Source organism: Hordeum vulgare, chromosome 3H (genome assembly GCF_904849725.1).
Source record: "Hordeum vulgare subsp. vulgare chromosome 3H, MorexV3_pseudomolecules_assembly, whole genome shotgun sequence".
NCBI classification, from domain to species: domain Eukaryota; kingdom Viridiplantae; phylum Streptophyta; class Magnoliopsida; order Poales; family Poaceae; genus Hordeum; species Hordeum vulgare.
The window spans coordinates 13,932,569-13,949,375 of NC_058520.1; the positions used below are offsets into that span (position 1 = coordinate 13,932,569).

The 16,807-nt window shown below is 44.1% G+C and overlaps 1 protein-coding gene and 1 non-coding gene across 2 annotated transcripts; one reads left to right on the forward strand and one right to left on the reverse strand.

Moving 5' to 3' along the window:
• Positions 1–389: 389 nt before the first annotated feature.
• Positions 390–1,884, forward strand: LOC123441353 (glycosyltransferase BC10-like). Its single transcript, XM_045117827.1, has 2 exons — positions 390–1,016; positions 1,154–1,884. The coding sequence occupies exons 1-2, from the start codon at positions 390–392 to the stop codon at positions 1,784–1,786; spliced, it is 1,260 nt and encodes a 419-aa protein (XP_044973762.1). The 3' UTR covers positions 1,787–1,884.
• TRNAF-GAA lies at positions 1,042–1,114 on the reverse strand. The gene has a single exon. It is a non-coding gene; the product is annotated as a tRNA-Phe (tRNA).
• Positions 1,885–16,807: the final 14,923 nt, after the last annotated feature.

A 16,807-nucleotide genomic window follows, 5' to 3' on the forward strand; every position in this document is an offset into this window, starting at 1 on the left:
AGTTTGCATTTTGAACTTGGTTGGATGAACTTGTGGGCATGAACTTTTATGCATCAACTTGTTTGTGTCAAATTCACATGTTCATTACATTTTTGCGCGCGCTGCTGGAGCGGCGCGCGCGCTGCATTTTAGCGCTGTTGCTGGAGCCAGCGTCTATCCCCGCGCTAAACCAGCCGAAGCGCGCGTGGCAAACACATTTTTTAGACCTGGCGCGAAGCACGACTGTTGGAGATGCTCTAAAATTAGTAGCACTACTAACTGTTTGCAAGAGGAAGCAATGTTCACCAAAGCAGCATTTTGACCGTTTGCAAGTCGTCTACCGTTCCATGTACTGTATTAACCAGGAGTTCGTTTTCTCCCCTAATCGTGTGCTAAGTTAGAGGCATAGCATGGCCGGCAGCACGGCCAAGCCCATGCCAGCCCTCTACTCAGGGAGCGTCCTCCCCAATGTGGTCACCATGCTGCCCCTCATCTCTTTCGGCTTCGTCCTTGGCATGGTCTGCACCGCCAACTTCCACGATTCTTATCTCCCTCCTTTCCTGCAGCCGTTGCCATCACTCCTACGCTCGCCGTCACCACCGCCCCCGCCCGCAACTGCGCCCGCGCCGTCGCCGGTGATCACAGTGTTACCCTCACAGTCACCCTCGCCATCCCCGGAGACAGCGTGCGTCGTCGGCCCACCATTGCCGTCTCCTCCCTCGACGCCGTCCCCGCCCGTGGTCTTGGGGTTCACGGACCTCCTCGCGCCGAGTGGCGGCCTCATGCACAACATGACGGACGAGGAGCTGCTCTGGAGGGCGTCCATGGTGCCGATGATCGCCCGCGTGCCGTGGCACATCGTGCCCAAGTTGGCATTCCTGTTCCTCGTGAGGGGGCACATGCCGCTCCGGCCATTGTGGGAGAAGTTCTTTGCCGGACACGAGGGGCTCTACTCCATCTACGTGCACGCGAACCCCACCTACACCGGCTCGCCGCCGGCAGACTCCGTCTTCTACGGCCGCATGATCCCAAGCCAGGTAACGTGCAAAAAAAAAGTGGTGATGCGGTGAGCGTGGATCGAACACGCGACCTTCAGATCTTCAGTCTGACGCTCTCCCAACTGAGCTATCCCCGCATGTTTCTCTTCTACTGGATGATCCTTTTACAGACACAGAGCGCCAGCTGGGGCGACATGAACCTGGTGGACGCGGAGCGGCGACTGGTGGCAACGGCGCTGCTGGACCTCGGCAACGCGCGGTTTACGCTGCTGTCGGAGACATGCATCCCTCTCCTGTCCTTCCAGGCCGTCTACGACTTCCTCACCGGCTCCAACGCCAGCTTCATCGAGAGCTACCCAACCCGTTGGCGGCACGACCCCTTCTTCAACGAACGCAACGTCAGCCTCGCGCAGTGGCGGAAGGGGGCGCAGTGGTTCGAAATGGACCGGGCGATCGCCGTGGAAGTCGTCGCCGAGGAGCAGTACATGGCCGTGTTCCGCGGCGACCACGGCATCGCCAACATGGAGGGGCACTACCTGCCGACACTGGTGAGCCTGCTGGGCTGGGGGGCGCGCGCCGCGAACCGGACCCTCACGTACGTCAACTGGCAGAAACATGGACCGCACCCGGCGAGCTACGGCGGGAGAGCCGTCACGGCGGAGCTGTTGGAGGGAATGAGGCGAGGGAACAGGGAGTGCGGCTACGGCGGCTGGGCGGTTGAGATCTGCTTCATGTTCGCGCGCAAGTTCTCCGGGGACGCGCTCGGCAAGCTGCTCGAGCTGGCTCCTAAGGTCAGGGGCTTCGGCTGACATTTTGTATGTACTGTGTAATAATAATCGCTATTTTGTGTTTTTATTTCCGCAAATGGAAAAGGTTTATTTGATTTTTAGTTGTGCTAGATTGTATTTTTAACTGTTATACCTAGTACTTATATATTATACTATGCCGTTCGCTAGTACACCCTCTTCCTTCCGCCGCCGCCCTCCGGTGCTCCCCCCCCCCCCCTCCGTGGACGACCTCGGTTGTTGATGGTGAGGGAGTCGCCGGATCCACGCGTGTGGCTCATTTTAAGCATTAGTAGTTTAAGTTTTGTGTTGTTCATTATCTTGACTTCGATGGTGATGATGACGATGCTGAATAAAGATTCTTCAGATCCTAACCCAATGAGGTGATTGGTCCTATGGTTGGGGTGTATTTGAAAACCAGTCCGTCCAGCAAGGATGCCGCGGTGGCGGCGGCTTTCTCGTGGTGGACACGTGTCCTCGGGCTTCGTCGTTGTGATATCATTTGCTCCAATGCCTCTTGGAGCTTGGAAGGTAGTCCAGAAGCAGTTGCATATTGTAGTCTGCATCAATGGCCTCAGAAAGATGATGGATCGTGTGTTGGGTTCGTGGTTCGTGTATGGCAGGTATGATTTCCTCCTTCAACATTTTAGTCGTGGAGAGGTGGCATATCTGGAGTTTGATTGCGTGTCTGGGGTGTTACCAGGCCTAATTCGTTCAATCGTAACGGTGTCGCCTTTTGTGAGTCAGCTTGAAGGTCCACAAAGTTGCACATCAGCGATGGAATCGCGTTGAGCTCGGATGAGGAGGTGATTTATCATGTTTTTTTATTGATGCATGTTCCAGTGGTGCCAAAGGCATGTGATGGGCGCTAGTGTCAAGCTCAAAGGATGTGTTAGTCTTGATTGTATTTTTTCTTTTTTGTTGGTGTTTTATTGCGCAAAGACTAGTGTATTGTTGTCTTTTCAGTTTTATCAGGTTGATGTGTACGTGACTTGTATTACGATCTTTATGATATAAATAGACATATATACCATGCAAATAAAATATATGAATCCCGTTGGTTTAATTAAACTATTAAAACATCTTATATTCAATTAATTTCATGGATTGAGATTGTTAGAGATGTTAAATTTTTGTGTTGTAAGGTCAAATACCTTATTGATTTTCTTGTACTTAGGCCCCCTTTGTTTGGGCTAAGAATCACTATGGCTTTGGATTCTTCATAATCAGTTGTAGTTGTGGATTCATGAGAATTCGAAGTTGGTTGTTTGTTTATCCTTAGGTTGGATAGCTGTATGAATTACACAGGTTGTGAAATGTCAATAATGACCCTGAATGCTTCGTGAATGATAAGTATTTTGAGTTTAGACTATAATGACATGTACACATACTACTAGTTAAATGCAAATTAACTGGTTTCACATTCTCATCGAGAGATGAGATGAGAGAGGAGTAACGGGAGGAGGCCGAGGCTACTGGCGAGCAACGTCGATGGGTGGCGTAAGAGCAGCCACATTTGGAAAAAATAGCTCGGGGGAGACGAGTATCGGGTAAATCTGGGCATGGGCAGCCCGACCTGGTGACCCGGCTCGAAAAACCCGGGCCGGGCTTGCAGTTCGGGTCGTGTTCGGGCCGGGTTTTCAATCCCGGGTAGCAGTTCGGGCTGGGCTCGGGCTTGCATAAATCACCATTTTACATGGAGTCCTGGTCACACCCGCCCTGAAAATTCCCTTTTTAGTATGTTCGGGTCGGGACCGGGCCGGGCTTCGGGCCGTCGGGGACGGTTTCCTCATTGATGGAGTGGTAGCAGTTTTGCTGTAATTTGGACTAGAAATAAGGGTAAGAACTCAAACTAAAATGTTTTCTTTGGTGGGAAGCTCCAGAATCGATAGAATCACCAGAATCACAGATACTAGCAAGCTACGTATATAGGAGTCTTAGGACGCGTTTGGTTGCCTGCATGAGGCCCAACCAGGCCCGCGCGGGAAGAAAACAAGCTGTTTGGTTGGCTGCATACACTGTTGGGCCTGTATGGCACGATGTTTAAAGCACTCTTGGGCCTAGCTCCCTCAGAGCGCTCGAATCGGCAGTTTCTTCAGAGCCAGGCCCGAGCGGTGCACGTGGGCGGCGGCGGCTGCATGCGGGTGATACGTCTCCAACGTATCTATAATTTCTCTTGTTCCATGCTGTTATATTATCATTTTTGGATGTTTTACAATCATTTTACTACAACATTATATTATTTTTTGGGACTAACCTATTAATGGTTGCAAAATTGCACAAGTTCTTGTTTCACACTTTGATTTGTAGGAGTTAATTATAAATTGTCAAAAAAACGCAAAAGGAGCCTTGTTGGAGGAGGACTCTGACTCTCCTGAAATCTATCCACAAATAGTTTTTAGAGATCGTCAGTTTGACCCCCCGAATAGGGCGTCAAATGGAAAAAATCTAAAACTAGGAAAGTGTGGAGAATTTTATGGCAATGATTCTGGACTACAAATTCGTCCAAAACGGAGTTCATATGCGATCTGGAGACCCGTTTTACTAAAGGAAAATATCTGATTACGGGATCACGAGAATTGTTGACGTGATTGAGTCCAACTCTTAAGATATGTGATATATTCGACCAAGCCACAACTTTGGAGACTCATGAAGGTTGTGAGGAGCCCCTAGGAAGGTTTAGAGGTGTCCGAGAGCCATTGGATCAAGGGTCCATCCATCAGAGGGCCATAGAGCACCACAGAGGCACATATAAGGAGAGAAAAAACCCTAATTTTGGTAGAGGCACCAAGAGCCACGAATTTGCATCTCCCTTGACAGCCGCCAAGAAGGGGACATGCTCCTCCATCGCAGCACCAAGACCAAGGAAGAAGGAGGGGCAAGGGGCCGGCGTCGCCTGTCGCCAGTGTCGTGGTCGCCATCGCCTCCATCTCTTCGGGGTTGCACCTTTCCATCAGCAAATCTCGCTTTCTCACCATGATAATGTATCAGTAATCCTCCTCGAAGCTGAGGGTATATACTAGTAGCTATGTGTTCAATCTCTCTCTCTCTCTCGTGTTCTTGAGATGGCACGATCTTGATGTATCGCGAGCTTTATTAATGTAGATGAATCATATGGAGTTTTCCCCTCTCTATCTTTTTGTGATGAATTGAGTTTTCCCTTTGAAGTTTTCTTATCGGATTGAGTCTTTAATTATTTGAGAACACTTGATGTATGTCTTGCGGTGGGATATTCTATTATTATTTGAGAACACTTGACAATGGGATGTTCTATTGATCCACTTGATGTATGTTTTGGTGATCAACTTGCGGGTTCCGTGACCTTGGGAATCTATGCATAGGGGTTGGCACATGTTTTCGTCTTGACTTTCCGGTAGAAACTTTTGGGAACTCTTTGAAGTTTTTTGTGTTGGATTGAACATGATGAATCTAAAATTATGTGATGAATATCGTATAATCATGCCTATGGGTACTTGTGGTGACATTGGAGTATCTGTTGGAATTATGCCCTAGAGGAAATGATAAATAAGTTATTATTATAATTCTTGTATCAAGATAGTTGTTTATTATCCATGCTATAATTGTATTGAATAAAGTCTTAGATATATGTGTGGATACATAGAAAAAACACTGTCCCTAGCAAGCCTCTAGTTGGCTAGCCAGTTGATCAAGGATAGTCAAGGTCTTCTGACTATGTGCAAGGTGTTGTTGCTTGATAACTGGATCACATCATTGGGTGAATCATGTGATGGACTAGACCCAAACTAATAAACGTAGCATGTTGATCGTGTCATTTTGTTGCTACTGTTTTCTGCGTGTCAAGTATTTATTCCTATGACCATGAGATCATATAACTCACTGGCACCGGAGGAATGCCTTGTGTGTATCAAACGTCACAACGTAACTGGGTGACTATAAAGATGCTCTACAGGTATCGCTGAAGGTGCATGTTGAGTTAGTATGGATCAAGACTGGGGTTTGTCACTCCGTGTGACGGAGAGGTATCTCGGGGCCCACTCGGTAATACAACATCACACACAAGCCTTGCAAGCAATGTCACTTAGTGTAAGCCACGGGATCTTGTATTACGGAACGAGTAAAGAGACTTGCCAGTAAACGAGATTGAAATATGTATGCGGATACTGACGATCGAATCTCGGGCAAGTAACATACCGAAGGACAAAGGGAATGACATACGGGATTATATGAATCCTTGGCACTGAGGTTCAAACGATAAGATCTTCGTAGAATATGTAGGATCCAATATGGGCATCCAGGTCCCGCTATTGTATATTGACCGAGGAGTCCCTCGGGTCATGTCTACATAGTTCTCGAACCCGCAGGGTCTGCACACTTAAGGTTCGACGTTGTTTTATGTGTATTTGAGTTATATGGTTGGTTACCGAATGTTGTTCGGAGTCCCGTATGAGATCACGGACGTCACGAGGGTTTCCGTAATGGTCCGGTGACGAAGATTGATATATAGGATGACCTCATTTGATTACCGGAAAGTTTTCGGCATTACCGGGAATGTACCGGGAGTGACGAATGGGTTCCGGGTGTTCACCGGGGGGCAGCCCACCCCGGGGAAGCCCATAGGTCTTAGGGGTGCCGCACCAGCCCTTAGTGGGCTGGTGGGCAAGCCCAAGAAGGCCCCTGCATAGGAAAGAAAGAAATCAAAGAGAAAAGAAAAAAAAGGGGAAGTGGGAAAATAGAGAAGGACTCCACCTTCCAATCCTAGTTGGACTAGGATTGGAGGAGGAATCCTCCTCCCCCCACTTCGGACGACCCCTTGGGGCTCCTTGAGCCTCAAGGCAAGGTCCCTCCCCTCCCTCCTATATATACTGAGGTATTAGGGCTGATTTGAGACAACTTTGCCACGGCAGCCCGACCACATACCTCCACGGTTTTCCTCTAGATCGCGTTTCTGCAGAGCTCGGGCGGAGCCGTGCTAAGATAAGATCACCACCAACCTCCGGAGCGCCGTCACACTGCCGGAGAACTCATCTACCTCTCCGTCTCTCTTGCTGGATCAAGAAGGCCGAGATCATCGTCGAGCTGTACGTGTGCTGAACGCGGAGGTGCCGTCCGTTCGGCACTAGATCGGAGCGGATCGTGGGACGGTTCGTGGGACGGTTCGCGGGGAGGATCGAGGGACGTGAGGATGTTCCACTACATCAACCGCGTTTATTAACGCTTCCTGCTATGCGATCTACAAGGGTACGTAGATCTGAAATCCCCCTCGTAGATGGACATCACCATGATAGGTCTTCGTGCGTGTAGGAAATTTTTTGTTTCCCATGCGACGTTCCCCAACAGTATCTAGGTGACATTAGGGTTTTGGTTGATGTGTATCTTAATGTGTTTTTTTAGTACGAACTCTAGGACTCTTTGTGACACTTACAGGGATAGCTCATAAGATTGATAAAAAAAAAGATAACTTTGAGGTGGTTTCTGATGTTTGTTGTGTATCCCTGGCAAATGCGCTAGAAATACTTCTGCTACTACAACAAAAGACCTTCCAATGGCGCCAGAAATAGGCACGTCGATGGGAGAATACTTGGCTTGATCTTTCTGCTGCAGCTACGCCTTAAGGGACTTCCTAGGCAAGTATGCAAAGGATTTCCCCCGTGGCCTTGAAGCCTTGCATTGGTGTTCCCTCGAAGCGGAAAGGGTGATGTAGCGTAGCAGTGGGAAGTATTTCCCTCAGTTTGAGAACCAAGGTATCAATCCAGTGGAGGAGTATCTCAAGATTCTGCACAAACACAAAACTTGCTCCCAACGCAATGAAGGGGTTGTCAATCCCTTATAGATTGTTTGCCAAGTGAGAACTGAAAGCAACAAAGTAACAAAGCAAAGTAAAAGCGGAGATGTAAACGATGGATGTGAATAGACCCGGGGGGAGTAGTGTTTACTAGTGGCTTCTCTCATGAAAGCAAGTAGACGGTGGGTGAACAAATTACTGTCGAGCAATTGATAGAACCGCGCAAAGTCGTGACGATATCTATGCAATGATTATATCTATAGGCATCACGTCCAAAACAAGTAGACCGATACTTTCTGCATCTACTACTATTACTCCACACGTCGACCGCTATCCAGCATGCATCTAGTGTATTAAGTCCATAAGAACAGAGTAACGCCTTAAGCAAGATGACATGATGTAGAGGGATAATCTCAAACCAATGATAAAACCCCCATCTTTTTACCCTTGATGGCAACTACTTGATGTGTGCCTTACTGCCCCTACTGTCACTGGGAAAGGTCACCACATGGCAGAACCCAAAACCAAGCACTTCCCCCATTGCAAGATTCATAGATCTAGTTGGCTGAACAAGACCCAAGACTCGGAGAGACTTACAAGGATATCAAATCATGCATATAAGAAATCAGCAAAGACTCAAATATATATCATAGATAATCTGATCACAAATCCACAATTCATCGGATCTCGACAAACACACCGCCAAAGAAGATTACATCGGATAGATCTGCATGAAGATCATGGAGAACTTTGTATTGAAGATCCAAGAGAGAGAAGAAGCCATCTAGCTACTAACTACGGACCCGTAGGTCTAAAGTGAACTACTCACGAGCCATTGGAGGGGCGATGATGATGATGAAGAAGCCCTCCAACTCCAAAGTCCCCTTCGGCAGGGTGCCGGGAAGGGTCTCTAGATGAGATCTCGCGGAAATGGAAGCTTGTGGCGGCGGAAAAGTATTTTCGAGGCTCCCCTGATTTTTTGCGGAATATTTGGGAATTTCTAGGCCAAAGACCTAGGTCAGGGGGCGGCCAGGGAGGCCACAAGCCTACCCACCGCCGCCTCCCCCCTGGTGGCGGAGTGGGGGCTTGTGGGCTCCAGGGAGCCCACCTGGCTTGGCCCAAAAGCCCCTGGTCTTCTTCCGTTCGGAAAAAAATCATTTCGGGGTTTTTCTGCCGTTTGGACTCCGTTCCAAAATCAGATCTGAAAAGAGTCAAAAACATGGAAAAAACAGGAACTGACACTTGGCACTGAATTAATAAGTTAGTCCCAAAAAAGATATAAAAGGTACATAAAACAACCAAAGAAGACAAGATAACAGCGTGAAACCATCAAAAATTATAGATACGTTTGAGACGTATCAAGCATCCCCAAGCTTAACTCCTGCTCGTCCTCGAGTAGGGAAGTGATAAGAATGAATTGTTGATGCTTTCATGCTACCTAGCATAGGCGTCCTTTGTAATTCCTCTTATGTGACGTGAATGTTCAGATCCATTAGATTCAAAACAATAGTTTGCTATTGACGTGGAAACAATAATAATTCAAGCAAACTAGCAAAGTAATCATGAACTTTCAAAATAACAAGGCCAAGAGAAAGTTATCCCTACAAAAGCATATAGTTTGGCTATGCTCTACCATCATTGCACAATGAATTTAAATCATGCACAACCCCGGTATTGGCCAAGTAATTGTTTCACACTTTTACTTTCTCAAACCTTTTCAACTCTCACGCAATACATGAGCGTGAGCCATGGTTATAGCACTATAGATGGTGTGAAATGTAGTGGAGATGGGACAATGCTGTGGAGATGATGTGAAATGTAGTGGAGGTTGCAAGACAAAAAAGGAGAAGATAGTCACATTAACTAGGCATATCAATGAGCTGTGGAGATGCTCATCAATAGATATCAATGTGAATGAGTAGGGATTGCCATGCAATTGATGCACTAGAGCTATGAGTATGTGAAAGCTCTTAAAGAAAACTAGTGGGTGTGCATCCAACTTGCTTGCTCACGAAGACCTAAGGCAATTTTGAGGAAGCCTATCATTGAAATATACAAGCCAAGTTATATAGTGAAAAATTCCCACTATCTATATGGTGGTGACAAAACGAGAGACTCTCAATCATGAAGATCATGGTGCTTAATATGCACAAGTGTGGAAAAAGTGGTAGCATTGTCCCTTCTCTCTTTTTCTCTTTTTTTATTTGGTGGGCTCTTTGGCCTCCTTTTTTGTGGGCTTCTTTGACCTCTTTTATTTCCTCACATGGGACAATGCTCCATTAATGATGATCATCACACTTTCAACTCAAAACTTAGAGTAGCGATGACTCTATATGGAATGCCTTCGATAGTGTACCGTGGCAATGATCTAGCATGGCATAGACATCAATGGAAACATCATGCTAGCTATCTTACGATCGTGCAAAGGCAAAGTAGACGTGGTGGCACATGTCATGGTGTTAGTTGCATGGCAATATATCTTGGAATGACTTGGAAAAAGCCATAATAGGTAGGTATGGTGGCTGTTTTGAGGGAGGCTAATGGTGGGTTTTGTGCACCGGCGAAAGTTGCACGACACTAAGAAGATAGTGATGGTGGAAGGTGAAAGTGCATCTAAACCATGGACTCAACATTAGTCATGAAGAACTCATATACTTGTTGCAAAAGTTTTATTAGTAATCGAAACAAAGCATTCGACGCATACTCCTAGGGGAAGGGTTGGTAGGTATAAACCATCGCGCGATCCCGACCGCCACGCAAAGGATGACAATCAATATACTAATCATGCTCAGATTTCATCACATAGAGGTTCACCATACGTGCATGCTACGGGAATCACTGACTTCAACACAAGTATTTCTAGATCCACAACACCTTACTAGCATGACTTCAATATTACCATAACCACAACTCAAAACTAATTGAGATGAATCAAACTTCTCTAACTATTCAATGCACATGAAGGTGGAAGTTTTCGTATCCCTTTGGATAACTACCCCTTTTGAGACTACTTTCAAAGCATAGATCAACTACCAAGCCACGCACCGTTGTGCTCTAAAAGATATAAGTGAAGCACATAGAGCAAAAGTATCTAGCTCAAAAGATATAAGTGAAGCACATGTGAGCTGAATTGTCTACCCAAAAGATATAAGTGAAGCTCGACAAAATCACGGTGTGTGCATGTCTCTCTCTCTAGGTGTGCAGCAAGGATGATTGTGATACAACAAAAATAAAAGACTCCTACGATACAAGACGCTCCAAGCAAAAACACATAACATGTGGTGAATAAAAATATAGTCCCAAGTAACGTTACCGATGGATTGAAGACGAGAGAGGGGATGCCTTCCCGGGGCATCCCCAAGCTTAGGCTTTTATGGCATCCTTGAATCTCTTGGGGTGCCTTGGGCATCCCCAAGCTTGAGCTCTTGCCACTCTTTATCTCTTTGTCCATAAGAACTTCACCCAAAACTTGAAAACTTCACAGCACGAAACTTAAACAGAAACTCCTGATAACATTAGTACAAGAAAGCAAACCACCACTTCCTTAGGTACTGTAGCAAACTTAAATTATACTTGTGCTGATGTTGGGTTACTGTACTTTCAATCTTCCATGGCTAATACCCCCCGATACTATCCACAGTTTCATCAAAATAAGCAACCAACACAACAAAAACAGAATCTGTTAACAGCAAACCACTCTATAGCAATCTGTATATTTCGTATACCTCTGGTACTTCAAAAATTCTGAAAACTTACGACAGTCTGAAGAATTTGTGTAGAAATCAGCAGAGAAAAGAATCAACTCAAAAGATCTTACAGAAAAAAAATGAAAATTCTTTTCGTGAGCAGAAAGTTTCTGTCTTTTCCAGCATGACCAAACGATCATCCCCAAGAATAATCATAACGGTTTTGCTTGGCACAAACGCAAAAAGAAACACAAAAAACACAATCATAACAGAATTATGAAAGTGTGGAAAACACAAAACAGAAAGAAAAAGGATAGATTCGTTGGGTTGCCTCCCAACAAGTGCTATTGTTTAACGCCCTTAGCTAGGCATTTAATGATGCTCACATAAAAGATAAGGATTGAAGCACAACGAGAGCATCATGGAGCATATGGCTAGCACATTTAAGTCTAACCCACTTCCTATGCTTAGGGATTTTGTGAACAAACAACTTGTTGAAGCAAGAATCAACTAGCATAGGAAGGCAAAACAAGCATAGCTTCAAAAATTTCAACACATGGAGAGGAAGCTTGATACTATTGCAATAAGTAGAAGCATATGATCCTCTCGCATGGCAATTACATGTGGGATCAAATTTGAATTCAACAATATAGCTATCCCATAGGATATTCTTTTCATGATCCACATGCATGCAAAGTTGACGCTCTTCAAAAATAGTGGGATTATCATCAAATAAAGTCATGACTTCTCCAATCCCACTTTCAGTATCATTGCAAATATCGTAATCATCATGAGGTTTAAACAAATTTTCAAGATCATAAGCAAGATCATCACCCCAATCATGATTATTGCAACAACTAGGGGACATAGCAAAACTAGCATCCCCAAGCTTAGGGTTTTGCATATTTTTAGCATGATTTTCACTAATATGATTTATAGTGAAATCATTGCAATCATGCTTTTCATCCAAGGAGCCCTCATGAATCACTTCATGAATTTCTTCATCACGATTTTCAGATTCACGCATCTCAAGCAAAACTCCATATAAAATAATCAATTGCCCTCAACTCACTAGCAATTCATTCCACAATAGTGGGTCTCTTAAAGAGACTAGCTAGTGGATGAGGATCCATATCAATGGATTTTTAGCAAGCAAAGATGCAAGCTAAAAGAAGGCACATGGTAACACAAGCAAACAGAAAGCGAGCGGAAGAAGGGCGAACGGAAAAAGGCAAATGAAAACGGCAAATGTGAAGTGAGGGAGAGGAAAACGAGAGGCAACTCGCAACAAAAGTAAATACAAGAGAAGAGTTTGTGAGACCTACTTGGATAGATCTTGATTTCTCCTCCCCGGCAATGGCGCCAGAAATACTTCTGATGTTTGTTGTGTATCCCTGGCAAATGCACCAGAAATACTTCTGCTACTGCAACAAAAGACCTTCCAACGGCTCCAGAAATAGGCACGTCGACGGGAGAATGGTTGGCTTGATCTTTCTGCTGTGGCTACGCCTTAAGGGACTTCCTAGGCAAGTATGCAAAGGATTTCCCACGTGGCCTTGGAGGCTTGCGTTAGTGTTCCCTCGAAGCGGAAAGGGTGATGTAGCGTAGCGGTGGGAAGTATTTCCCTCAGTTTGAGAACCAAGGTATCAATCTAGTGGAGGAGTATCTCAAGATCCTGCACAAACACAAAACTTGCTCCCAACGCTATGAAGGGGTTGTCAATCCCTTATAGATTGTTTGCCAAGTGAGAACTGAAAGCAGCAAAGTAACAAAGCAAAGTAAAAAACGGAGATGTAAACGATGGATGTGAATAGACCCGGGGGCCGTAGTGTTTACTAGTGGCTTCTCTCATGAAAACAAGTAGATGGTGGGTGAACAAATTACTGTCGAGCAATTGATAGAACCGCGCAAAGTCGTGACGATATCTATGCAATGATTATATCTATAGGCATCACGTCCAAAACAAGTATACCGATACTTTCTGCATCTACTACTATTACTCCACACATCGACCGCTATCCAGCATGCATCTAGTGTATTAAGTCCATAAGAACAGAGTAACGCCTTAAGCAAGATGACATGATGTAGATGAATAATCTCAAACCAATGATAAAAACCCCATCTTTTTACCCTTGATGGCAACTACTTGATGTGTGCCTTGCTTCCCCTACTGTCACTGGGAAAGGTCACCACATGGCAGAACCCAAAACCAAGCACTTCTCCCATTGCAAGAATCATAGATCTAGTTGGCCGAACAAGACCCAAGACTCGGAGAGACTTACAAGGATATCAAATCATGCATATAAGAAATCAGCAAAGACTCAAATATATATCATAGATGATCACAAATCCACAATTCATCGGATCTTGAAAACACACAGCCAAAGAAGATTACATCGGATAGATCTCCATGAAGATCACAGAGAACTTTGTATTGAAGATCCAAGAGAGAGAAGAAGCCATCTAGCTACTAACTACGGACCCGTAGGTCTGAAGTGAACTACTCACGAGTCATTGGAGGGGCGATGATGATGAAGAAGAAGCCCTCCAACTCCAAAGTCCCCTTCGGCAGGGTGCCGGGAAGGGTCTCTAGATGAGATCTCGCGGAAACGGAAGCTTGCGGCGGCGGAAAAGTATTTTCGAGGCTCCCCTGATTTTTTGTGGAATATTTGGGAATTTATAGGCCAAAGACCTAGGTCAGGGGGCGACCAGGGAGGCCACAAGCCTGCCCACCGCCGCCTCCCCCTGGTGGCGGAGTGGGGGCTTGTGGGCTCCCTGGAGCCCACCTGGCTTGGCCCAAAAGCCCCCTGGTCTTCTTCCGTTTGGGAAAAAATCATTTCGGGGTTTTTCTTCCGTTTGGACTCCGTTCCAAAATCACATCTGAAAAGAGTCAAAAACACGGAAAAAACAGGAACTGGCCCTTGGCACCGAATTAATAAGTTAGTCCCAAAAAAGATATAAAAGGTACATAAAACAACCAAAGAAGACAAGATAACAGCGTGAAACCATAAAAAATTATAGATACATTTGAGACGTATCAGTTTCCTATCCTATAATAACTTCTTCGTTTGTTTTCCACTATTTGTGACTTTGGAGTGAACTCTTTGTCGCACGTGAGGGATTTATGTATGATTCAACTATGTTAGTATTGTTGAGAGAACTTGCACTAGTGAAAGTATGGACCCTAGGCCCTGTTTCCAAGCATTTATACAACGTTTTGCTCGTTGTTTACTATTTGTTACCTTGTTGTTTTTATATATTCAGATTACAAAAACCTATATCTACCATCCATATTACACTTGTATCACCATCTCTTCGCCGAACTAGTGCACCTATACAATTTACCATTGTATTGGGTGTGTTGGGGACACAAGTATCTCTTTGTTATTTGATTGCATGGGTTTCTTGAGAGATACCATCTTGATCCTACAAATCCCACGGATTGATAAACCTTAGGTCATCCACTTGATGGAAACTTGCTATTGTCCTACAAAACTCTGCGGTTGGAGGCCCAACACGAGTCTACAAGAACAAGATTGTGTAGTAGACATCAAGCTCTTTTCTGGCGCCGTTGCGGGGAAGGTTAGGTAAGCGGCACTCACATCCCGTCAAGGAAGCTCTTTTCTAGCGCCGTTGCCGGGGAGGTGAGTGCTTGAAGGTATATCTCTAGATCTTGCAATTAAATCTTTTAGTTTCTTATTTTTCACTAGTTTGGTTTTATAAAAGAATACTACAAAAAATGGAATTGAGGTTGCCTCATATGCTTCATCTTTTCAATGTCTTTCGCGAAAATGATGGAAAGAAAAATTGTGCTCAAGTGTTAGAAGAAGAAGTTATTAAAATGTTTGGCACTAAATCTTGAGTGATGAGCATGATAGCAATATTGTTAGTATGAATTCTCTGAATATTCATGATGCTAATGATGTGCAAAGCCACAAGCTTGGGGATGTTATGCTTGATGAATATGATACTTTTAGTCTCCCAAGTTTTGATGAGCAAAACTATTATGATGATAGCATGCCTCCTATGTATGATTATTATTGCAATGACATGTATGCTATAAAGATTGATAGTAACCATGAAACTTGTTATCATGATTTTAATATTCAAAGTGGTTATGTCAATCAACTACCTCATGATAGTTATTTAGTTGAGTTTGCTCCCACTATTATGAATGAGAAGAAGTTTGCTTATGTGGAGAGTGATAAATTTTCAATGCTCGTAGATCATGAAAAGAATGTTGTATGTGATAGTTATATTGTTGAATTCCTTCATGATGCCACTGAAAATTATTATGAGGGAGGAACATCTGCTTGTAGGAATTGCAATAATATCAAGTTTCCTCTCTATTTGTTCAAAGTTTTGAAGTTATGCTTGTTTTGCCTTCCTATGCTAGTTGATTCTTGTCCCCATAAATTGTTTGTTCACAAAATCCCTATGAATAGGAAGTGGGTTAGAATTAAATGTGCTTGTCATGAGATTCATGATGGTCTTTTGCATGTTATAATTACTATTCCTATGTGAGCATCATTGAAATCATCATGCCTAGCTAAAAGGCTTTAAAGAAAAGCGCTTGTTGGGAGACAACCCAACACTTTTACTTTCTGTTTTTGATGTTCACATAATTAAGGTACTGTATTTTATGTTTTTTTACTTCAATAAAGTGCCAAGTAAAGGCTTTGGGATAGTGTGGATGATAGTTGACTTCATTCTGTGCAAAAACAGAAACATTTGCTCTCACTCAAGGAATTTTATAAATTCACTGGAACATGCTTTTGATCTGAAGTTTTTACACATGATTTATATACAAATTGCGTGGATTGTCCTATTTTGTCCGAATTGTTAGAGACAGGGAAGTATGGTTACACTATAGATCTTCACAAACTGTTCTGTTTTTGACAGATTCTATTTTGCATGCATAGTTTGCTTGTTTTAGTGTTCCCGTAGCTTATATTCAGTGATATAAATTATGGGAATAGTATAATACAGTAGGTATCTTGTGGGAACAATTATGAATCTTGTCTTGACAGTACCTAAGTGAATGATCATTATTTATTATACTAACCCATCTCACGAAGTTCCGTTAAGTTAATGTGATTGAAGTTTTCTAGTTTTGGGTGAGACACCGATATGAGGAGAATAAGGAGTGACAAGAAGCCAAGATCGGGGATGCCCAACGCACCCCCAAGGTAATATCCAAGGAAGACTCAAGCGCCTAAGCTTGGGGATGCCTCGGAAGGCACCCCTCTTTTGTCTTCAACATTATCGGTATATCTTACTTGAAGTTATATTTTTATTCGTCGCATAATATGATTTTTGCTTGGAGTGTCATTTTATTTTGTTGTTATCTGTTAGGTGTTATTTATAATCTTGTCTTCCAATAAAAAGTTCCAAGAATTGCATTAGGATGCTTGCATTGTATGCTTTGATTGGTGTTGTGTAAAAACAAAGACTGGTGCTGCAATGTTTGAATTTTTATATTTTACTGGAACGTTAGGATGCTTGCATTGTATGCTTTGATTGGTGTTGTGTAAAAACAAAGACTGGTGCTGCAATGTTTGAATTTTTATATTTTACTGGAACGTGGAAAATTTC

Excerpts from the sequence above, each read along its gene's own strand:
- LOC123441353 (XM_045117827.1), top strand. The coding sequence starts at position 390 with ATGGCCGGCAGCACGGCCAAGCCCATGCCAGCCCTCTACTCAGGGAGC. Across the intron at positions 1,017-1,153 it reads GCCGCATGATCCCAAGCCAG|AGCGCCAGCTGGGGCGACAT; the intron begins GTAACGTGCAAA and ends TTACAGACACAG.